The sequence below is a fragment of the Leopardus geoffroyi genome, chromosome A2 (assembly GCF_018350155.1).
Source record: "Leopardus geoffroyi isolate Oge1 chromosome A2, O.geoffroyi_Oge1_pat1.0, whole genome shotgun sequence".
In the NCBI taxonomy this organism is placed as follows: Eukaryota; Metazoa; Chordata; class Mammalia; order Carnivora; family Felidae; genus Leopardus; species Leopardus geoffroyi.
The window spans coordinates 16,323,860-16,345,229 of NC_059331.1; the positions used below are offsets into that span (position 1 = coordinate 16,323,860).

The 21,370-nt window shown below is 48.4% G+C and overlaps 1 protein-coding gene across 9 annotated transcripts in view; it reads right to left on the bottom strand.

Annotated features, from left to right (window-relative positions):
* Nucleotides 1–21,370, bottom strand: part of LOC123605588 (serine protease 44-like) — a 35,811-nt gene that overhangs the window by 4,258 nt on the left and 10,183 nt on the right. For 2 of the 9 annotated variants that reach the window (XM_045492666.1, XM_045492660.1), the window contains exons 1-4: nucleotides 2,959–3,489; nucleotides 2,472–2,628; nucleotides 1,539–1,804; nucleotides 142–305 (exon numbers count right to left, since the gene is read on the bottom strand). In XM_045492666.1, the coding sequence (XP_045348622.1) occupies nucleotides 142–305; nucleotides 1,539–1,804; nucleotides 2,472–2,628; nucleotides 2,959–3,244 (873 nt within the window). In that variant the 5' untranslated portion in view covers nucleotides 3,245–3,489. Of the gene's footprint in view, nucleotides 1–141; nucleotides 306–1,538; nucleotides 1,805–2,471; nucleotides 2,629–2,958; nucleotides 3,490–4,317; nucleotides 4,418–7,071; nucleotides 7,769–15,121; nucleotides 15,997–17,347; nucleotides 17,509–17,734; nucleotides 17,933–18,015; nucleotides 18,078–18,422; nucleotides 18,686–19,535; nucleotides 19,693–20,168; nucleotides 20,937–21,370 lie in introns of those variants that run through there. The other 7 variants (XM_045492663.1, XM_045492661.1, XM_045492664.1 and 4 more) reach the window with 7 other exon arrangements.

Consider the following 21,370-nt stretch of genomic DNA (forward strand, 5'->3'; position numbering starts at 1 on the left):
TGGCAGTGTGTCCCCTGGAACCCCCTTGACTTGAATGAAGGGTGACCGGAGGGGCTGGTGGATAACACGGGCCCCACTGCCCGTGAAAGAGGAAACTGTGGCGGAACAAGATGCTAAGATAGCGAGGGCCCGTGAACTGACCTGGCAGGTGTCCTTTCCTCGGGAACTGTAACCACAGACAGCCCCTTTTTTCACTAGGTCACTACCACTTTCCATCTGTTCCTTGAGTGCCCTATTGCACTCCTCGTAACGTACAACGTTTAGCTTGGCCTCCTGAAGTTGTTCCGGAGCATCTTCAGGTTTATCTATAGAGAAGATTTAGGAGTTGGTGGATCTGCCTAGCAGACCAAAACCGGAGCCCCGGGTGTCCATTCTTGGTCTCCATACGGTATGTTCACATACAGACACCCCCCGCGGCAGTGAATACTGTCCCCATTTGACACTGGAGGAAAGGAGGCCCAAAGTGGACATGCGGAGGGGAGGAGGTGAGAATCAAAACGAAGACAGGAGGGGCGCCTGGGTGGCTCAGTCAGTTGAGTGGCCGACTTTGGCTCAGGTCATGATCTCACGGTCCGTGAGTTCGAGCCCCGTGTCAGGCCCTATGCTGACAGCTCAGAGCCTGGAGCCTGCTTCAGAGTCTGTGTCTCCTTCTCTCTCTGCCTCTCCCCTGCTCACACTCTGTCTCTCCCTCAAAAATAAACAAACGTTGGGGCGCCTGGGTGGCGCAGTCGGTTAAGCGTCCGACTTCAGCCAGGTCACGATCTCGCGGTCCGTGAGTTCGAGCCCCGCGTCAGGCTCTGGGTTGATGGCTCAGAGCCTGGAGCCTGTTTCCGATTCTGTGTCTCCCTCTCTCTCTGACCCTCCCCTGTTCATGCTCTGTCTCTCTCTGTCCCAAAAATAAATAAACATTAAAAAAAAATTTTTTTTTAAATAAACAAACGTTAAAAACGATTTTTTTTTTTTAATGGAGATAGGAGGAGGAAGAACAGATCAGGAGAGAAAGAGGCCTTACCAGCCATGAGAAATCAAAACCAAATGTCTGTCACTCAGGATGCTTAGTAAGAGTGGCAGTTGTCCCGTGCATCAGCGAAGTGACTTTCCTTTGGAGCAGGACCATAAACTCTTGGACAGGTAGTGCCCCAAAGGTACTGAATCCAAACTCTCCCCAGGGACAGGAGGCCCTACCAGCCTCACCAGGAGTTAGTTCTCACGTCTCTTTTCACTCACAGGAAGCCCTCCGTCCACCATCACCCAAGCTGGCTTGGGACAGCTCCCGTTAGCAGACAGATCAACACCCCCTGGGCTAAAGTCCACCCCAGAGAGAATCCACCTTGCTTGTCACCCAAGACCCCAGGTCCTGAGATTCTAACCGAAATCTGTAACACCATCCATCGCTCCCTACCAGCATTCTGCGGCCTCCTCCCTTACCCTCTTGCTAGAAAATGGCCTCCCCTCCTCCCCCTTTAGCTCGTAGGCCAACCACGGGGCACCAGGAGCCTCTTGCCTGGCCTGAGCTTAGAGTCTTGCTCCAGTCTCACCTGTTTCTTTTCGTTTTCCCCATCCAGTCACCCAGCACTCCACACCAGCTTCCACCATGAACATCTTTTCAGGGAGGCACACGGGCTGGATGTGCGAGGAAAAATTCACAGGGAACTCCAGCAGGATGAGGGCAATGTCATTCTCAATGCTTCCAACAGGATTGTAATATTTGTGAATAACGATGTCCCGGACCGGCACCTGGATGGCCATCCTGGAGGTATGGTTCACGTGGATGTCTCCCATCTTCACGGTGTACTCCACGTGGCTGCAGAGAGATCCCGGAGGGTCGACACCCCCCTTCCGCATCTTCTGGGCCTTCCCAGCCTGGCCCTATCTCCATTAAACCACTTCCCTCCCTCCAAACCGGGTCCCATCCCCAAACCCGTGGCCAATCCATCCAGTGGTGCTCCAAGGCGGGTTCGTTGGTGATGCATCAGCATCACCTGGGAACTTGTTAGAGATGCAGATTCTCAGATCTCATTTCTGATCTACTGCATCAGAGACACTGGGGGGGGGGGGTGGAGGGAGTAGGGACAGGCAATCTGTGTTTAACAAGCTCTGCAGGTGTTTCCATGCTCATTAAAGCGTGAGACCACTAATCTGGCCAAATTGGTTTCCTACACTCCACTCTTCTTAAGTATTCCCCCTTGCCGGTCTTTGCCCAGACACTGCCTCTCAGCTGGCATCTTGCCCCTTTCTTGCCACTTGGCTTGAAGACTAATCGGCACAAGCTTTGAACCTGATTTGGGGTCTTGCCTTGTCAGGCTACCAAGGGCCCTGCCATCACTTACCTCTGCCTGGAGTCTGAAGAGCAGGGACTATGACCCCCTTCTTCAGATGAGGAAGAGGAAGCTCAGGGAGGGGGACAAGACGGGCTACAGGTCACAGGGCCTGCTGAACAGGAGCCTAAGCCCAGAACCCCAGACACTCACCCAAATACGCAGTGGGCAGCGGTCAGCACCCACCGGCTGGCAATGAGGGAGCCTCCGCACGTGTGTTTATCCTTGATCTGCAGGCTCACCTGCCAGGGCCACTTCCTCTCTGGGGCGGGTATTCCACCAACTATCCTCATAGACCTGTGGCCACATCCTGGAGCAGGTCAAAGAAGGGAGGGGACTGAAAATAAAGCCATGACAGCCCCACCAGCAGAGCGGGATAATCCTCAGAAGTCTCAGAACCCTCAAAGCAAGGTCATGTCCCCTCAGAACCCCACCCACCCCCCCCCCCCCCCGAGCAGCTCTGTATCCCCCCAAGACAATGGCCATGTCCCCTCCGAGCTCAAGGGCAGGGTTGGGACCACTCAGAGCCTCTCCTCCCCTGGGAAAAACCATCTTCCCGTGAGACCCTCCCCTAGAGCAGAGTCCCATCCCCCTGGGCCCAGGCCAGTTCTCCGCGACAGGGCCTGGCCCGAAACATCACCTGCAGGAAACAGCGATGGCTGAGGAATGGCCGCAGCCCTGTAGGAGCCAGGGTCAACGGGGGTGACCGCCGCCACCTGTGGGGAAGCGGCAGCCTCTTGGGGCACGGGGGTCGCAGAAGATCCCGCAACCCTCGACACGGTCTCGCGGCGGTCCTCTCGGCCGCCCCCCGAGGGGGACGGGGAGGGTGGGGACGGCGCCGACCCGCCCTGCGCCCCACCGAGCCGCGGCTGGAAGAGCAGGAGCCAGAGCAAGAGGCCGAGGGAGCCACCACCCGGGGACGCCATGGGGCCGCCGGCGCCGCGCCTCTCGCAGCGCCCCCTCGCGGCGGCTGGCGGCCCTGCCCTCGCGTTGGCGGGAAACTGCGTTCCGCGGAGATCAGGGTGCCGCCGCGCCCGCTGGGTGGCCTGACGGGTGGCGCAGGCCGCGGAGTCGTGACTCGGGAAGGCTTTTCGTCCCGACTTTGCGAGCCTCCCGGGCACTTGGTGCCCGGGCCTTGGGCCCGGCACAGGGTGCCACCGCTGACCCCGCAGCCACGCACCTGCAGCCCCGCGCCCGGAGTGCAGCGCGCCTCGCCGTTCCTCCTCCCAAGCCGCTTCACCGTCAAGATCAGGACTGCTCCGCGGACACGGACACGCTGCCCTCAACGGCACCCACCACCGCCTTAGAGATGGCAGTGCCACCTTTTAAAAATCAACCTCCACCTAGGGGCGCCTGGGTGGCTCAGTCGGCTGGGCGTCCGACTCCGGCTCAGGTCATGATCTCACACTTGGTGGGTTCGAGCCCCCGCCCGTCGGGCTCTGTGCTGACAGCTCAGAGCCTGGAGCCTGCTTCAAATTCTGTGTCTCCTCCTCTCTCTGCCCCTCCCATGCTCATGCTCTGTCTCGCTCTGTCTCTCAATAATAAATAAACGTTAAAACAAAAATTTAAAAATCAACCTCCACCTGAACGGAGCCGTTAGCGCAGGGCAAATGCAAACCACAATGAGATATCTCAACACACCAGCAGACTGGCTAAAAATAACAGACCTTGACAACCCCGATTTGTCAACAAATCTTGACACGGGTGCAGAGGTACACTCAGACATTGTGGTAAGAATGTAAAAATATTACAGCCACTCTGGAAAACAGACACTGCCAGTTTCTTATAAAACAAAATGTGCAATTACCGTACGACCCAGTAATTGCATTCCTGGGCACTTACCCCAGAGAAATGAAGCTGTATCACACACACACACACCTATAGGAATGTTTTTAGTAGCTTTATTTTTAATAGCCAACATCTGGAAACAACCCTGTAATAGAATACAGGCAACCCAAAGATGTCGGGGTTCTAATCCCCGGAACCTGTGAATAGTTACCTTACGTGGCAAAAGGACGGTGATTAAATGAAAACTCTTGAGCGGGGAGATTATCCCAGAGTGCACACATAAGAGTGGCCGCAATGCTCTGTAGTTCCTCCTATGAAGAAACGAAGTCAGGCTTTAGTAGCCTATCACTTGGGCTGTGTGACCCAGCAAACCCCATGGAGCTAGTTTGCTGGTAAGATTAAAATGCGGTAAGAAGGTAAGGAGTCTCTGCTCTGTCCTAATTACAGAGTGACAGTATAGACTCCCACAGTACTGGAACGAGACCATACTGTCTGCAGCAAAGAAATTGTGAAATTGTACATTCTTTGAAAAGCAACACCCGGCATGCCACCGCACCCTAGAAAGAAACTAACGGCCACACCATGGGACATGAAGTGACTGAGAGTCCCATGCCTCCTCTCATAACGTAGATATTTAGCCAGACTCACCAAGTCATAAACTCAGCCAGACAAAGCAATTCATCATTCAATGGACATGATATATGTGGAGTTGGGTCATGATAGGTCTTGAAGACAACAAGTAAATTGCACAAAAGCAATGGCCTAGACCTTCATATCACCTACTTGTATTGAATTAGAGCTTCTCTCTCAGTTCATACCCATAGCTTTATAAGGGGTGTCCTATCCCCAGCTGATGAAAGAGTAAAAACCTGGGCCTCGTTCACAGATGGGCTCAAAATCTTGGTGCCAGCTGAAAACAGACCGCTGTTGCACTAGAACCTCATTCAGGAGTGGCCCTGAATGGCAGTGATGAGGAGAAATCCTATGCATAGGGCTTCAAATAGTGCACTTGGTCATCAGCTTGCTGCAAAAGGAGAAGTGGCCCGAATAAGAATATAAATGGGCCCCTGAACAACGATGAATGGCTTGTCTGGTTGGTCAGGGGCTTAGAAAGGCCAAAACTCCACAATTTGGGAAAGATGTACCTGGATGCACCTGTGGCAGTGGAAACCACTGAGCCCACCAGTGAGTATCCACTGCCAAGGAGCCACTCAACGGCCAAGTGGATAAGATGACGTCTCCGCTGGAGATCGGCTAACACTTGCCCTTGTCAACCTCCATGCTTGCACTGTGTCCAATAACAGAGTATTTGTGTTGGCAAGATTGGAGGATATTCGTCCACCCAATAAAACAACATGGGGTTCCTCTTACCAAAGCCGATGTAGCTCCTACTGCTGCTGGATGTCTAACTTGTCAGCATCAAAGGTCAACGCCAACCCTTGAAATTCAATTTCAGCCTTGAAATTTGCTACATCCCTAAAGGAGACCAAGCAGCTATTTGGTAGCAAGATTATTATATCCATGTATTTGCACCCTGGGGGGGCTAGCAGTTCGCCCTTTCAAGACTCTGTGGGGCAGTATGTGAGGGGGGATCCCACAATGATAACTCAGACGCTCCATGAGTCACTGACAGTGTGCTGAACAGGCATTCTAGGCAGACAACGCTTTCCAGCTTTCCGATACTTAAATACTTTTCTGACAACAGTAGTGGTAATAGAAGTAATTGTGATTTTTGATATTGTGTCGTGAAATGTGTCAACAGCGAACCAATACTTTCCGATGATTTTACAAAATTATGGTTGAAAGATCCATTCGGAGTGAAAGACCACTTGATCTTTTCTTAAATTTTTTTTTCACGTTTATTTTTCGAGAGAGAGAGGGAGAGCGCGAGAGGGAGAGGGGCAGAGAGAGGCAGAGACACAGAATCTGAAGCAGGCTCCAGGCTCTGAGCTGTCAGCACAGAGCCCGGCATGGGGCTCGAACTCATAAACTGCGAGATCATGACCTGAGCCCAAGTTGGACACTTAACCAACTTAGCCACCCATATGCCCCAATTTTATGTTTTTTTAAGTTTATTTATTTTGAGAGAGAGAGAGAGAGAGAGAGAGAGAGAGAAAAGCACAGGTGGGGGAGGGGCAGAGAGAGAAGGAGAGAGAGTTACAAGCAGGCTCTGCAGTGCCAGTGCAGAGCCCGACGCGGGCCTTGAACTAACCGTGAGATCACGACCCGAGCCAAAGTCAGTCGCTCAACCGACTCAGCCACCCAGGCTCCATAAGACTAGTTGATTTTAACGTAATGAGTACAAAAAGTTCAAAAAGTTGCATGTTCTACGCTGCCATAAATTTAAAAATGGGAAGAAGTCTTTAATGTTCCCTAATAAAGCTTTTTCGGGCCCACCTCATTTCTTTGTACAGACCAGTTTCCATTTGGTATCATTTTCCTTCAACCTGAAGAACTTAGAATTTCTTGAAGTCCAGGAAGGAATTCTCTCAGCTTTGGTTTTTAGAAGTCTTCACTGCAATTTTATTTTTGAAAGGTATTTTCATTTGATGTAGAATTCTACACTGACTTACTTTCAAATTTGAAGATGATCCTCTCTCTACTATCTTCTGACTCTCATTGTTTCTGAAGTGTAGTCTGCAATCATTCTTACTTTATTTTTAAGTAATCTCTACGCCCAGTGTGGGGCTCAAACCCCCAACCCTGAGATCAAGAGTCACATGCTCCACTGACTGGGCCAGCCACGTGCCCCAATCATTCTTATCTCTGTTCCTCTGTAAATAGTATGTCTTTTCCCCCCTGCTTTTAAACTGTATCCCTAGGTTTTGAATAGCAATTCAATTATTATGCTTGGCAGTGTGGTTTTCTTTGCGTTGGCTTGGGGTCCACTGTGCTTCCTGAATCTGTGACTTCTAGTTTTTAATCAATTTGGAAAATTTTTCGGCAACTATTTTTTCAAATTTTCTTGAAGAATAGCATTTCTTCAGGTATTTCTGCTCCCAGTTTTCCTCCACCTTCTGTACTCCAATTTCCTCACCATTTGATATCCCAAAGGTCAACTCATCATGGTCTGATAACTTGTTTGAATCTTTTTTTATCTGTGCTTCAGCATGAATAGTTTATACTGTTGTGCCTTCGATTTCACTAATATTTCCTTCTGCCTCCCAGGCATGGGTCTAGTAATTTTTAATGAACACTGAAGGCTATTAATGTTATGATGCGGACTATTTGAATTGTATTTTCCTTCTTTAAGGAATGTTGAAATTTGGCAGGCAGCTAAATTACTTTCAGCCCACCTTGGTCCGTTTGAAGCTGGTTTTTAAACTTTGTAGGATGAGTCTAGAGTAGCCTTTATCCTAGGATTACCTTAGCCTTAATACTAAGGTGTGAGCCTTGTGGGGTACCTCCTGATTGCCTGAGTATTCAGCGAGGTCCTTTCTCCGGGTGGATGAAGCTTGACCCTCCCAGCACTGTGTGAACTCTGTGAGTTGGTCCTCTTCTAGCTCCCTGGCAGTTGTTCCTTGCCCAGCCTCCTGGAAATTTAACGTGTGTATGTGTAGATTAGTATTCAGCCAAAGACTGAAAGGGATTGTTCTGCAGATTTCTGGAAGTTGTTTCTTGGCATATCTCCATCCTATACAGCAGGGATCAGCAACCTTTCTCTGTAAAAGACAGTAAATATTTGAGGCCTTGCAGGCCACATGTGGACTCTGCCACATATTGGTTTTTTTCCCCTTGGGGGGGGAGGGGCAGAGGGAGAAAGAGAATCCCAAGCAGGCTCCACCCCCAGGGCAGAGCCCAACGCAGGGCTTGATCTCACCATCGTGAGATCATGACCTGAGCCGAAATCAAGAGTCAAACGCTTAACCGACAGAGCGGTTCTTTTTTTTAAAAAAGCAACTCTTTAAAAATGTGTACATCATTCTTAGCCCTGTACAAAAACTGGCTATTGTGGAATCAGCCCACAAAGCGTAGTATAACATCTGCTCTACAGTATTGTGACCTGCAAACTCCAGATGCCTCGCCTTCCTGAGTTCCAATCTGTCCTCTTAACTTAGTGGTGCCATCACATTCTGTTTGGGTTCCCTTCCTCATGCCTTCTGAAAACTGCCTGTGCTTAGGAAGCCAGGACCCTCGTTCCCCTTCTCTCTGGGGTCGTAGTCCTACGCTGTCCTACAATGCTAACTCTTAACAACTCTACTTCTCCAAAAAAGCGGAACAACTGGGTTTCCATGCATAGTATTGGCATATTTTCACTTTTGATGACGAGTAACTCTGCTTCATTGTGTGTCTTTTGAATGAGCTGTGTCACCAGAATGAGTAATGACCTTGGATGTCAATGATTCGTGTGGAAATGTATTCATTTTTATTTCTTGGTTCATAATGCGAGTTCTCAAACTCATTTCACCAACCTACACTCCTACCATCAGTTTATGGCTCTTCCTGTTACTCTACACGACACTTACTGCCACAGTTGTCTTTTCCCACATGGCGGGCATAAAATTATACCTTGTTATGGTTTTCATTTGCATTTCCCTGGAGTATATTCTCATATCTTTTCTGGCCATTTGTGCTTTCTTTCTATAAAATGTTTGTCACATCTACCCAATTTTATATTTGGGTTGCTTTTGAAGTATTTCTCATTTAGCTTTTTTTTTTTTTTTTTTTTACGTGTTCTCCTTTGTGGGTAATGTGTGTTCCAAATATCATCTATCATGATTTGTCTTTTCGCTTTATTACATCTTTTTTTTATTACATCTTTTGAAGAGCAAAACTTCTTAATTTTAATGTAGTCAGAAAGAGCAATCTTTTCCTTTATCATGTATGTTTTTTGTGTCTGGTTTTAAAAAGCCTTCCCTATCCTGAGGTCTTAAAGGCATCATCCTTTATTTTCCCCTAAGATTTTAAAGTTTTGTTTTTCATGTTTCATCTTGTATCCACGTTTTTTTAAATCTGTAGTGTGAGGTAGGAATTCAATTTCATTTATTTTCCATTTAAATTTTTTTTTAACGTTTATTTATTATTGAGAGACAGAGAGACGGAGCATGAGCAGGGGAGGGGCAGAGAGAGGAGGAGACACAGACTCTGAAGCAGGCTCCAGGCTCTGAGCTGTCAGCACAGAGCCCGACGTGGGGCTCAAACTCACAAACCGCGAGATCATGACCTGAGCTGAAGTCGGACGCTCAACCGACTGAGCCACGCAGGCGCCCCAATTACTTATTTCTTTACTCACTGTATTTGTTTGGGTACAGGCTAAAGTGTGTTAACAGAGCTATCTCCAAAAAAAAGTTTATTTCTTACTTAATAGTCCAAATGGAGCCCTGATCGAGGTCTGCCACCCTTAACATGGGCTCATATCTCTGAGTCCAAGATGGCACCTCCACCTCTCTATCTTCCCTTTAGAAAGGGACAGGGCCAAAATGCATACCCGTGTCCCTTTGAAGGGCATCCCCAACAGCACACTACTACTTACATCTAATGGAACATAACTTAAATACATGGGCACCCTAAGCTTCAAGGGAAGCCGAGAAAGGCACTTTTTAAGTGGGTATCAACCCAGATTGCCTGGGATCCATTTTACCTGTTTGGTGTACCTATCTCCCAGCTACTGTGGGCACTGCTGCTAGAAATTCATAGGAGCTTCTCAGGAGGCTTGCCCTTGAGCACACGGAGCCACATTACAAAAGGTGACGAGGAGTTGCATTCTTACCTCCCTACCTCCCTACCTCCCATCCCTCCGGTCAGCCTGTGGCCAATGACATGGTGTTGCAGGGCACAAAAGCCCAGTCTCCCTTGCCTTAGGTCTGGATGGATTCTGTAATGTACGCAGACTCCAGGATCATGCTGAGCCTAGACTTCACCTCTAATCACATTCTTATTAAACTCCTTTGCCTTTCCTATCTGGCTTCCCTCACGTCCATACAGGTTCTTCCTGAAAATAACTCTCTTAATAGGTTACTTGAACATGGATCCCTGTCCCGGAATCTGCTCGTGGAGAAACGACCCAGCGAATGCTGGAGCTGGCTCACGAAAGCCGATTGCAAATTGTCAGGAACTTTATGAGCTGGCTGTCAAACACGGTCATTATTAAAATTTTAATTATAAAAGCTGTCATTAAAGAAATTACATTCAAAACAGAGGTAGTAAATACTCAAAATTCATTACTTCCTAGTTATTTTCCTGTGTTTTATTATTACCTGTGCTCTTGAGGTTAGGTCTACTGTAGCTGTTATGGTAGAACTCCTTTATAACGGTGTACATCTCTTCCCAACTCCAGATTCAGTAATGTCATGTTGGTGTCTTGAAATCAGCCATGGTGGAAGCATTTACACCGTGGATATCTGCAAATGTTATACATCAGGGTTTTCCCCCCTACAGAGCTGCTTGTTAAATATTTGCAGGCACAACACCAGAATGACCTAAGACATCAGGCCATTGCGTAAGACATGTATTATGGAAGAGGAAGAGAATGGACGTCGGAGCCAAACTAGAATGTGTCACATTAACCTATTTTTTAACTGAGGAAAAATCTGCATATGGTGAAATACGTAGACCTTAAGTGCACAATCTAATGTTTTAATAAATATACAGATCCATATAACTACCACCTCAATCAAGCTATATACGATTTCAAAACCCCAGAAGGTGCATTTGGGCCCTCTTCAAATCCATCATAAGCAACCACCGATCACCTGTTGTGCCTGTTTGGTCTTCATATAAATGGAATCAAAACTCTGTATTCGTAACCCAAAAACATAATGTTTTTGAATTTCCATCCATGTTCTTGGGTCTATCAGCAGTTTATTCTTTTTGATTGCCAAGCAGTATTTCATTGATTAGCATTTATCTGTTGATAGACACTTGAATTGTTTCCAGATTCTGGCTATTATCAATAAAAGATGCTATGAACATTCATATGTAAGTCTTTGAGTGGACTTTCTGCTATTTTCCTCCTATTTTCTATTTTCTTCCTATTTTCTTTCTGTGGCTTCTATTTTCACTTTCTTAATGGTGTCTTTCAGTGTCTTTCAAAGAGCAGAATATAATCAGTTTGATGAAATCCAATCATTGATTTTCTTGTATAGTGCATGCTTTTTGTGTCCTATATGAAGAATCTTTCCCAACTCAAAGGTCACAAAGACTTTTCTTCTAAGTTTTCTCTAGAAGTTTCTCTAGATGTAGGTTTTACATTTAGTTCTATAATCCATTTTCAGTTAATTTTTACATATAATGCAAAGTTAGGATTGAGGCTTTTTTTTTTTTTCCTTCAGTAGGAATGTCCTATTTTTCCCGTATCACTTACTAAAAAGACTATCTTTCCTACAGTGAATTGCCTTGGCAGTTTTGTTGAAATCAATTGGCCATATATGCAGAGATCTATTTCTAGACTCTATCCTGCTCCACTGATTTATATGTCTGCCCCCTCATGCCAATGCCACACTGTCTTGATTATTACACTTTTATAGTAAGTCTTAAAGTACAGTAGCTCTTTGTTTTGGTTATTCTACATCCTTTACTTTTCCATACACAGATTAGAACCAGCTTGTCAATTTCTACACAAAGCTCCACCTTGAAAAACGTGAACAAATTAGGAGGTGTAATGCTACCAAATTTCATGACTACCTATAAAAGCTACAGTAATTAGAACACTGAAAAGTTGGGGTAAGAATATACAAATCACAAAAAGGGGGTACCTGGATGGCTCAGTTGGTTAAACATCCGACTCTTGATTTCAGCTCAGGTCATGATCACAAGGAGATCAGCCCTGAGTAGGGCTCCATGCTGACAGTGCAGAGGCTGACTGGGACTCTCTCTCTCTCCCTTCTTCTCTGCCCTTCCCCTGCACACGCGCACACACACACACTCGCTCTCTCTCTCTCTCTCTCTCGAAATAAAAATGTTTTTATAAATTTAAAAAAGAATAAACAAATAGATAAGGAACTGAATAGAGAATCCATAAATAGATGCACATATACACTGTCAATTAATTTTTGGTGAAGTACCAATGCAAATCAATGTGAAAATAAATGTATTTTCAACAAATGGTGCTGGAAGTGGATAAACATTAAAGATATGGAAAAATATACTTGGATCCTTATCCCATACCATGCCCCCAAATGAATTTGTAGAGCACCAACATAAATGTAAAAGCTAAAAGTATAAAGCTTAGGGGAGAAAAAAAATAGAAGAAAAATCTTCACACCCCCAGCGAAAAAGTGAAAAAAGCAAGTGACAGACTTAGGATTCTATTCAGAACATAAGAAGACTACTTATAAATGAGCAATAAAAAAAATAATAATAAGCATCCTAATTAAAAATGGGCAAAAGAATTGAAAACATACTTCACAAAAGAAGATACGCAGATAACCAACAGCACATGAAAAGGTGCTCAGTATCATTAGTTACAGGGAAACACAAATTAAAACCCCAATGAGATACCACTTCATACCCATTAGAATTGGGCAAATAAAAACACCGAGGACAGGTGAAGATGTGGACCAATCTGAACTCTCCTTTTTGCTGGGACTAGCGTAAAACGGTACAACCAATTTGGAAAAGTCTTTGGAATTTCCAATAACGTTAACCATACATCGATTTTATGAGCCAGCAGTTCCGCTCCTAGGTTTATTCCCAAATGAAGTGAAAGTGTATAGATACAAAAAAGTCTTATATTAGAATGTTTACTAGCAGCTCATTCATAGTAGCCCCAGACTGGCAACAACCCAAATGTCCACCAACAGGAGAATAAACCAACTGTGGAATATTCATGCAATATTACTATTCACCAATAAAAAGGAATGAACTAACGGTACATGTAGCAACATGAATGAATTTCAAAAACAACACGTGGAAGGTAAGAAACCAGACACAAAAGAGCATTGACCATATTATTCCATCAATATCAGGTCTAATGACATGCAAATAATCTGATGATAATCAGAATGGTGGTTACCTCTGGGAGGGGCTGATTAGAAAGGGACACATAAGAGAGCATTCTGGATTAAAACAAATGTTCTCAATCATGATTTGGAGATGTTGGCATGGGGTATACCTCTCTTAAAACTCATAGAATTGGGGCGCCCGGATGGCTCAGTCGGTTGAGCGTCCGACTTCAGCTCAGGTCACCGTCTCACAGTTCGTGGGTTCCAGCCCCGCGTCGGGCTCTGTGCTGACAGCTCCGAGCCTGGAACCTGCTTCAGATTCTGTCTCCAGCTCTCTCTGCCCCCCCCCACCGCCTCTCTCTCTCTCTCAAATATAAAAAATAAACATTAAAAAAACTCATAGAATTTTATACTGCAGGGTGTACATTTTACTATAAATTATACCTCAATAAATAACAATACGGAAGTACATTAAGAGATAACAGTCATTCATCAACATAAGCTTTTAAGCTTATCAATTTTAAAAACTGAATAGAGAAGGAAGCAATGGTGTATATAGTCAAGTAGGAATTAGAAAGAATTCCTTCTAAATAAATGACTTCAAAAGCTTATATTCATAAAAATCCAGAAATAAAACTACAGATGACACCAACTGAGTTAGAATGAGGTTTTTATATGAGTAACTGAGACTGAAGATAATAATGGCTTAATTAAAAAAAAAAAAAAAAAAGAGTGTATTTCTCTGTTGCATAAAGAGCTGTGAGGGCAGAGCGACAAACTCCAAGGAGCCAAGTTCCTTCTAAATTCCTGTTCTGTGCCCTTAGCATTGTTCCTTCTGTCCCATATCGCCCGCACAAGCTCCGGTCACCGTGCACACACTCCAGCCAGGAGAGAGCAAAGAGATCTGAAGAAGGGGCTTGTCCTCCATTTAAGGACATTTCCCACAAATCACACCCAATACTTCTGTTTATATTTTATTGGCCAGGACTTAGTGCCACACGAGCTTAGGCACACAGAACTTAGTGTCTCCCTTAGTGGAAGGCTTGGAAACACAGGCTTTATTAAGGGATGAGAGGTGTCAGAGGAGAGTTATCAGTCTTTACCCCAGTCCCCTTCTTTATCCACCTAAATAGTCACCTGGCACTTTCTTCCCACATGCAAAATGCTCTAATCCCCTCCTAAAAGAAAGGAACTTCAAAGTTTCAAGAACAGGGAAGGAAATCTGGAGCGGGGAAGTGCTCTGCATCTCTGCATCAGGACAAAGAGCTACTCTTGGGACCACAGATAATGCGGGACGTGAGCCAGCAGAGACCCAGGAAGCACTCAACCGGTCCTCTCGCTGAGTCTCAGCCCGGCACTCTTCACAGGCCAAAGGAACCTGGTGCTCAAGGCTCTACATAACTCCAGGGGAAGCAGCCCAAACAGGCAGAAAATAAGGGTTGCAGACTGGGTGCAGTGCCCTGACCTTTCTCTCGCTTCCACTCTCTCTCACTTCCTCCTCCCTAGAAGCAACGGCCAGCAAATTCAACTACAAAGGTCCCTGCAGAGCTGCTGGTGGCCATGAGGGGCACAGCAGCAGGACCCAAGAGCTAGAACCATCTATCAAACTCGAGTCGAGGGCCCCCCACTCCCTCTAGGGTTTAAAAAGCATCATGTGGGCGCCCGGGTGGCTCAGTTGGCTGAGCATCCGACTTCAGCTCAGGTATTGATTTTGCAGTCCATTAGTTCGAACCCCACATCAGGCTCTGTGCTGACAGCTCATAACCTGGGGCCCGCTTCGCATTCTGTGTCCCCCTCTCTCTCTGCCTCTTCTGTTTTACATTTTTTTTTAATGTTTATTTATTTTTGAGAGAGAGACATAGAAGGCAAGCAGGGGAGGAGCAGAAAGGGAAACACAGAATCTGAAACAGGCTTCAGGCTCTGAGCTGTCAGCACAGAGCCCAATGTGGGGCTTGAACTCAAAAACTGCAAGATCATGACCTGAGTCAAAGTCGGACATTCAACCGACTGAGCCATCCAGGCACCCCTAAAGAAATGTTTTAAAGCAACATCAACACACTCCTAAGTTAAATGTGAGATAACTTCTCAGTGTCCCCCACAGCCCAGACCAGGAGATGTACAGAACATAAAAGCAACTCTTCAAACATTTATTCAGTTGACATCTAAGATTTCCACACTCAGTGCCTCCACACAACTTGGGGTGAGCCTGGATGTGGCCACTGGGTACTCAAGAAAGGGGACCCCATCGCGGGGCTGCCCCAGCAGGATCCAGGTGGATCCGCACTGGGTAGGGGGGAACTTCGCCCAGTCCCAGACACCTGGGTCAGATGTGGAACCCCCAGGCCTCAGACCTCAGCAGGGCCGTGGTGACACTGCCTGGCTCTCTCTGCACAATCACCAAGCTCACTCTCAGGTGAAAGCCTGAGACCACAGCCAGGTCGAATGCTGTCTCACTGCTCATGAGGTCTCTTCTTTGGTAGAGGCTCTCCAAGGCATCAGGGAAGCACCGGGCTCCATCTGGCAGGTCGGCTGCCTCCTTCCCGGCAGGCAGAGCACAGCCAAGGTGTGGGTGTGGCCAAGGCAGGTGACTGGGGCATCAGGCTGGGACACTTTCAGGGCTCTGGGCTTACTGCCACTCTCTACTGGGTAGCTCTCTACAGGGTCAGTGGATCCCAACCAGCATTCGAGGAAAGGGCAATGAGGAGGAGGGGGAGGTTGGAGGACAGGCCTCGGGGGAGAGTCAAAAACAGGAGGGGAGTGGGCGGGGGTGATCATGGGGCCACGAGGATGCCCAGGGGCAGCACCAGGCACAGAAGTGGAATGAGGAACACCACTGGATACAAAGAGGCAGCTCGGTTTATCACTTCAACTATCCACTTAGAGTAGGCAGCAATGTCTGTATAAACTCCAGGCACATTTCCACGACCACAGCCTAAGCCCCAGCTCACGAGTCCCACCTGGACCCATGTGTCCTTAAATTTACAGACCAAAGGGCCCCCAGAGTCTCCCTGTAGAAAGAGAAAGAAACAAACAGGCATGCAAGGCCATCCAAGTCAGAGCAGGCTCACTGCCCTGCAAGGCACCAGGGACTCAGGCACATGGGGACCTTCCCCCAGGCACCTATCAGGCCCAGCTTTCTGCAAATATGAGAACTAAGAACTGAAAAGTTAATGGGCAGGGGCACCTGGATGGCTCCATCGGTGGAGCACACAACTCTTGATCTTGGAGTTGTGAGTTCAAGCCCCATGCTGGGTGTAGAGATTACTTAAAAATAAAAACCTTTTTGAAAAAAATAGAAAAGTTAATGGGAAAACTTTAATATCCTCAGGAGGATATTTTAACTGGTCACTGCCCAAACCACAGTGGCTGTGAAAACATTTGGAATATCACCTCTTCTTGGCAGCCCCCTCAATCCATCTATCTAGCTAACAGTTTCTCTAGGACTCCTAACCCATATAGCCAGCTGCCTCCATATTTGAAGATCCCCTCCCAGACATCCCGTATACCCCCCACCTCACCCAGAGAACCACACGTCCTTCCCAGACCCGCTCTGATGGCCCCGCACCAACCAGCTCAGACAGAAACAGACAGCCCTCCTAACCTCTCCCGAGCCCCCTCCCTCAACAGCACTCAGTTACCCAGAGCTCAAGATTCAACGTCGGACACACCTCCTTCACCCCCTCATCCCCCCACATCCCGCTCGGGACTCAGCACCATCGCCTAGATGATGGAAACAAACGTCTAGCCCACAGTCCTGCCCAGACGGCATCTAGAAACTTGGACCAGCACTCCAGGCCACGCGTACTCTGACTCCAACCCTCTTCTCTGGCCACATTTGCCACCTCATTTGGTCCAGACCTGGAAAACGTTCCCTTAAATGTGACACGTTCCCTGGGACCTCTGAGCTGCTCCACATGCTGATCCCTCTCCCTACAATGCTGTTCTCTTTCCAAGAAACCCAAACACTCATCCTCTAGGAGTCCTGCAAGCACCCACGGGGGAACCTGAAGCTGACATCTTTGGACCTCACCTCGTCTGTATAATCGCTACGATGTCTATGCCGCGGGGTTATGATGTGGGTTCACAGAGCTATTGGGGGTCAATACCCACACTGGCTCACACTGTAAGTGCCACAGAGGAGGAACTCAATGAAAGGGACTTCTGTTATTAGCGTTACCTGCCCCAGCTTCTCCACACCGTGGCAGTGCCCCCAGGCCAGCAAGGACTGCTCCCCTTTGATGAAACAGGTCAGGCCAGCTCAGGGAGTCACGAGGGAGGAGGAGGCCATGCCACTTGCGAGTGAGGAAACTGGGAGGGAACAACCTCGATACAGAGGTAGGACAGGGTCCGTGAACTTACCTGACATGAATCCTTTCCTGCACCTTTATAGCCACAGAGCATTCCTTCCAGTACGACATTCCTAGTTGTTTTCATGGCTTTCTGAATCATCTCATTACATTTTTCATGGTGGATGATGTCTTGATCGACCTCATGGAGAACAGAGGTAATAAGGTCGCCACCTACAAGGAAAGAAACTCAGAAGTAAAGAAACTGTGCGCAGGTGGACAGTAAGCCCCTAAGCACCTAGAATCCCCTTTGAGAAAGGCAGGGCGGTGGGTATCGTCCCCATTAGACTCTGGAGGAAACTGAGGCCCAAAGTTGACACGGGGATTAAAAGGAGGTAAGAACTAAAACCAAGACAGGATAAAGAAGAACCGATCTGGACAGGAAGAGGCAAGGCCTTACGAGCCTGAGAAATGATCATCAGGCATCTGTTACCCTGAGTATCAGTGGTAATCGTGACAGGTATTCCGTGCATCAGTAACATATCTTTACTTTTGAGCAGGATCACAGACTCTCGAATGTGCCCCAGGGTTACCAGTCCAGACTCTTCCCAGAGATGGGGGCCCTATAGCCTCAGCAACAGTGACCTTCTGGCTCTGCCTGTACTCAAAAGGACAGGAAGCTCCCTAACCACCAAGATACTTTCAGAGAGGGACAGCTCTGGCTGGCAAACCACTCCTCACTTGCTGAGCAGAAAGCCACCCTGAATAGAATCCCATAGCATCTGGCTCGGTCCCCAGGGAACCTAAAAAAAAAAAAAAACACAACCCAAGCCAGCCAGGCATGGTCCCTCACGAATCTCCATAAAGAGATTTCACCCCTGTATTTCTTCTCCTGAGAGCAGCTCCAGTTCCTGGGACCGGTGCCTTTCCTAAATGGCTACCATGAAATATTTGTGTTGCAACAACAGTCCTCAATCAGTGTCCTCAAGCCAATCAGGAACCATCACCCTGGCTGCTGCTAAACCGCTGTCCCCTCACCCCTCTGCCAGGCCGTCTGCTTCCCTGTCCCTCTCTTTAGCCTGTTTGCCTAATGCAGGGCTAAAGCTGTCTCCCTCTTCCTGAGTCGGCTTCCTGCCTCACAGTCTCACTATATTCTTCTTTTCTGCCCCAACCGGTCACCCAGCACGTGGTCCCAGCTTCCACCCGGAAAGTCTTCTGAGGGATGCATATAGGCTGGATGGTCATGGTGAAGTTTACAGGGTAAAGGAGCTGGAGAAGGGCAAGGTCCTTTTGAATGGTTCCAACTACTGACAGCTGAGGGTGGACAATGATGTCTCGGACGGGGACCACCACACTTGTGATTTCTTTATAGACACTCCTATCTCCCATCTTGACATTGTAGTGGAAACGGCTGTGGGAGAGAAGAAGATGTGCCCCCTCAGAGAGACCCCAGGAAGCATCCCGTGTGCCTTTTCCACACATGGCAGATGTTTCCCAATATGGTCCCAACCTCCCTCACCACTCTCTCCACTGGCCCAACACCAGGAATCCCTCCTTACCAACTCTCAAAACTGGTCTGCTCATCCAAACGATTGGTTTTGTTCTCAGAATTAGTATTCCTGGTAATCACACTCCCAGCGCAGACCCCGCCCATTTTTAGTGGGTGTGCTTTGGCTGGGTTGGGTTGGGCTTGGGTTCTGCCAATTCGCCAGGGCAACAGAACCTACTAGGTATTTGAGGAGAGCAGGACTGGCTTCAAAACTCTCAAGTCTCGGGGCGCCTGGGTGGCGCAGTCAGTTAAGCGTCCGGCTTCAGCCAGGTCACGATCTCGCGGTCCGTGAGTTCGAGCCCCACGTCGGGCTCTGGGCTGATGGCTCAGAGCCTGGAGCCTGTTTCCGATTCTGTGTCTCCCTCTCTCTCTGCCCCTCCCCCGTTCATGCTCTGTCTCTCTCTGTCCCCCCAAAAAATAAATAAACGTTGAAAAAAAAAAAACTCTCAAGTCTCAGGGTGCCTGGGTGGGTCGGTCTGTTGAGCATCCTATTCTTGATTTCAGCTCAGGTCTTGATCCTAAGGGGGGAGGGATTGTCCCCCTCCCCCCTTCCCCCCCAACACTGCCCAGGGTTCTACACTGAGCGTTGAGTCTGCTTGGGATTCTCTCCACCTCCCCCCAACTGCCCCTCTCCCCCCTAGTGCACTCTCTTTCTAAAATAAAATTTAAAAAAACCCCAAAACCTCTCAAGTCTCCACTTGTCACTCCTCACCTTAAAATACAGTGGCCTGCAGTCAGTACCCACTGCTGTGTGATGAGGGAACCTCCGCACACATGCTTGCCTCTGATCCTCACGCTCACCTGCCAGGGCCACTTCCCGTCTTCAGCCTCCTGTCCTCCCAAGATTTTCGCATTTACCTGGCCACACCCTGGGGTGAGAACAGAGCAGGAGGAAGAACCTCAGAGAAACAGGCCCTGCTCCCCAGGCTTCCCAGGAAAGGCCCAGGTGCCCCTTGGACACGTGAGAAAGCCACGGCCTCCTTGACTCCAGGACGGTGTTAATGACGTCCCCAAGCCACATACCCGTGAGGCCGAGTGGCATCCCGCTCAGACTCCACAAGCGGTGCTGCATTCCTCAGACCACCCCCCCCCCGGGGGGGGGGAGGTGGAGGGACCTGGCTCCCCCACACTCCCCGAGAGCACTGGTTCCCACTCTGGTGCCTCAGCCACCTGCCCAGGGCCCCCAACGCCAAGTGTCACCTGGGATCAATCCCACCAACTGGGAGACTGGGGCAGATTCTTGGGGCTCGGGGGCGTAGACGGTCCCGCAACCCTCCACACGGTGGCATCGGGGTCCTTGTGGCCGCCTCCCAAGGGCGAAGGGGAGAGTGGGGATGGCGCCAACCTGCCCCACGCCCCACCGAGCTGCAGCTGGAGGAGCAGGAGCCAGAGTAGGAGGCCCGGGGAGCCGCCAGTGGGGGACGCCATGAGCCGGCTGGTACAGCGCCTCCTCGCGGCTCCCCTCGCGGAGGCAGGTGGACGGGTCTGCGCATGCGCGCGAGCGACGGAACTAGAGGCTCCCGGCTTGGGGGCCCCACTGGCGTGCCAAACGTCGTGCACTGGGTTCCACTGGGGCCCTCTCTGCACTCCGTGACCTGCCTTTCAGAGCGCAAGTTAAAGCCTACTGTAGCTAGAGGAAGAGAACATAAAACAACTTCCACCCCTAAGGAAGGAGCCAGATCAGACTCTCTCGCCTATGCTGGGAGAGAGTCAAGATCACTGAGAAGGCCTCATCTCTGAGAGCCAAGAATATGGCACCTGCCAGACGGTGTGGCGCTGAGCCAGAAAAACAAAGAATGTCCCACCTCCTCCCTCCCCTACTAGACTAGCAAGTGTCCAGGAACAAGTAACCGCAGTTTACTGCTAAAGGAGGGGTAAAAGCGTGGAAAGACGCCTTCTATGACACATGAGCACAGAGAAGACTGTCCTGAGTGTGGAACAGACACCGAGAAACAATCCAACAAATCAACCACCACTCGAAGCAAAAAATAACAGAAGAATTTCAAGCCTGGTACACATGGAGGGTAGCCATACAACAAAACTGGGCATGACTGTCTCAATACTCTCTACTAAAGAAAAGACGTGACCATTTCTTTTTTTGCTTTTTAATATTTTTATTTATCTTTGAAGAAGAGAGACAGACAGCATGAGCGGGGGAGGAGCAAAGAGAGAAGGAGACACAGAATCCGAAGCAGGCTGCAGGGTCTGAGCTGTCAGCACAGGCCTGATGCGGGTCTCGAACTCATGAACCCTGAGATCATGACCTGAGCTGAAGTCGGTCACTTAACCGACCGAGCCACCCAGGTGCCCCAAGACATGACCATTTCTGAGCACAGTGTTTACTTAAGTCTCTGTTCGCCTACACAAAATGACTAGTTTTAACAAAAAATGATGAGACACTCAATGAAAAGAAAATTAACAACATGGTGTCAAGAGACAAAGCAACCAACAGAACTAGATGCAGATATGACATGAGGTTTGGAACTATCACACAGGGAATCTTAAATACTCTGATGAACATATTTGAAGACTCTAGTTCAGAGGTCA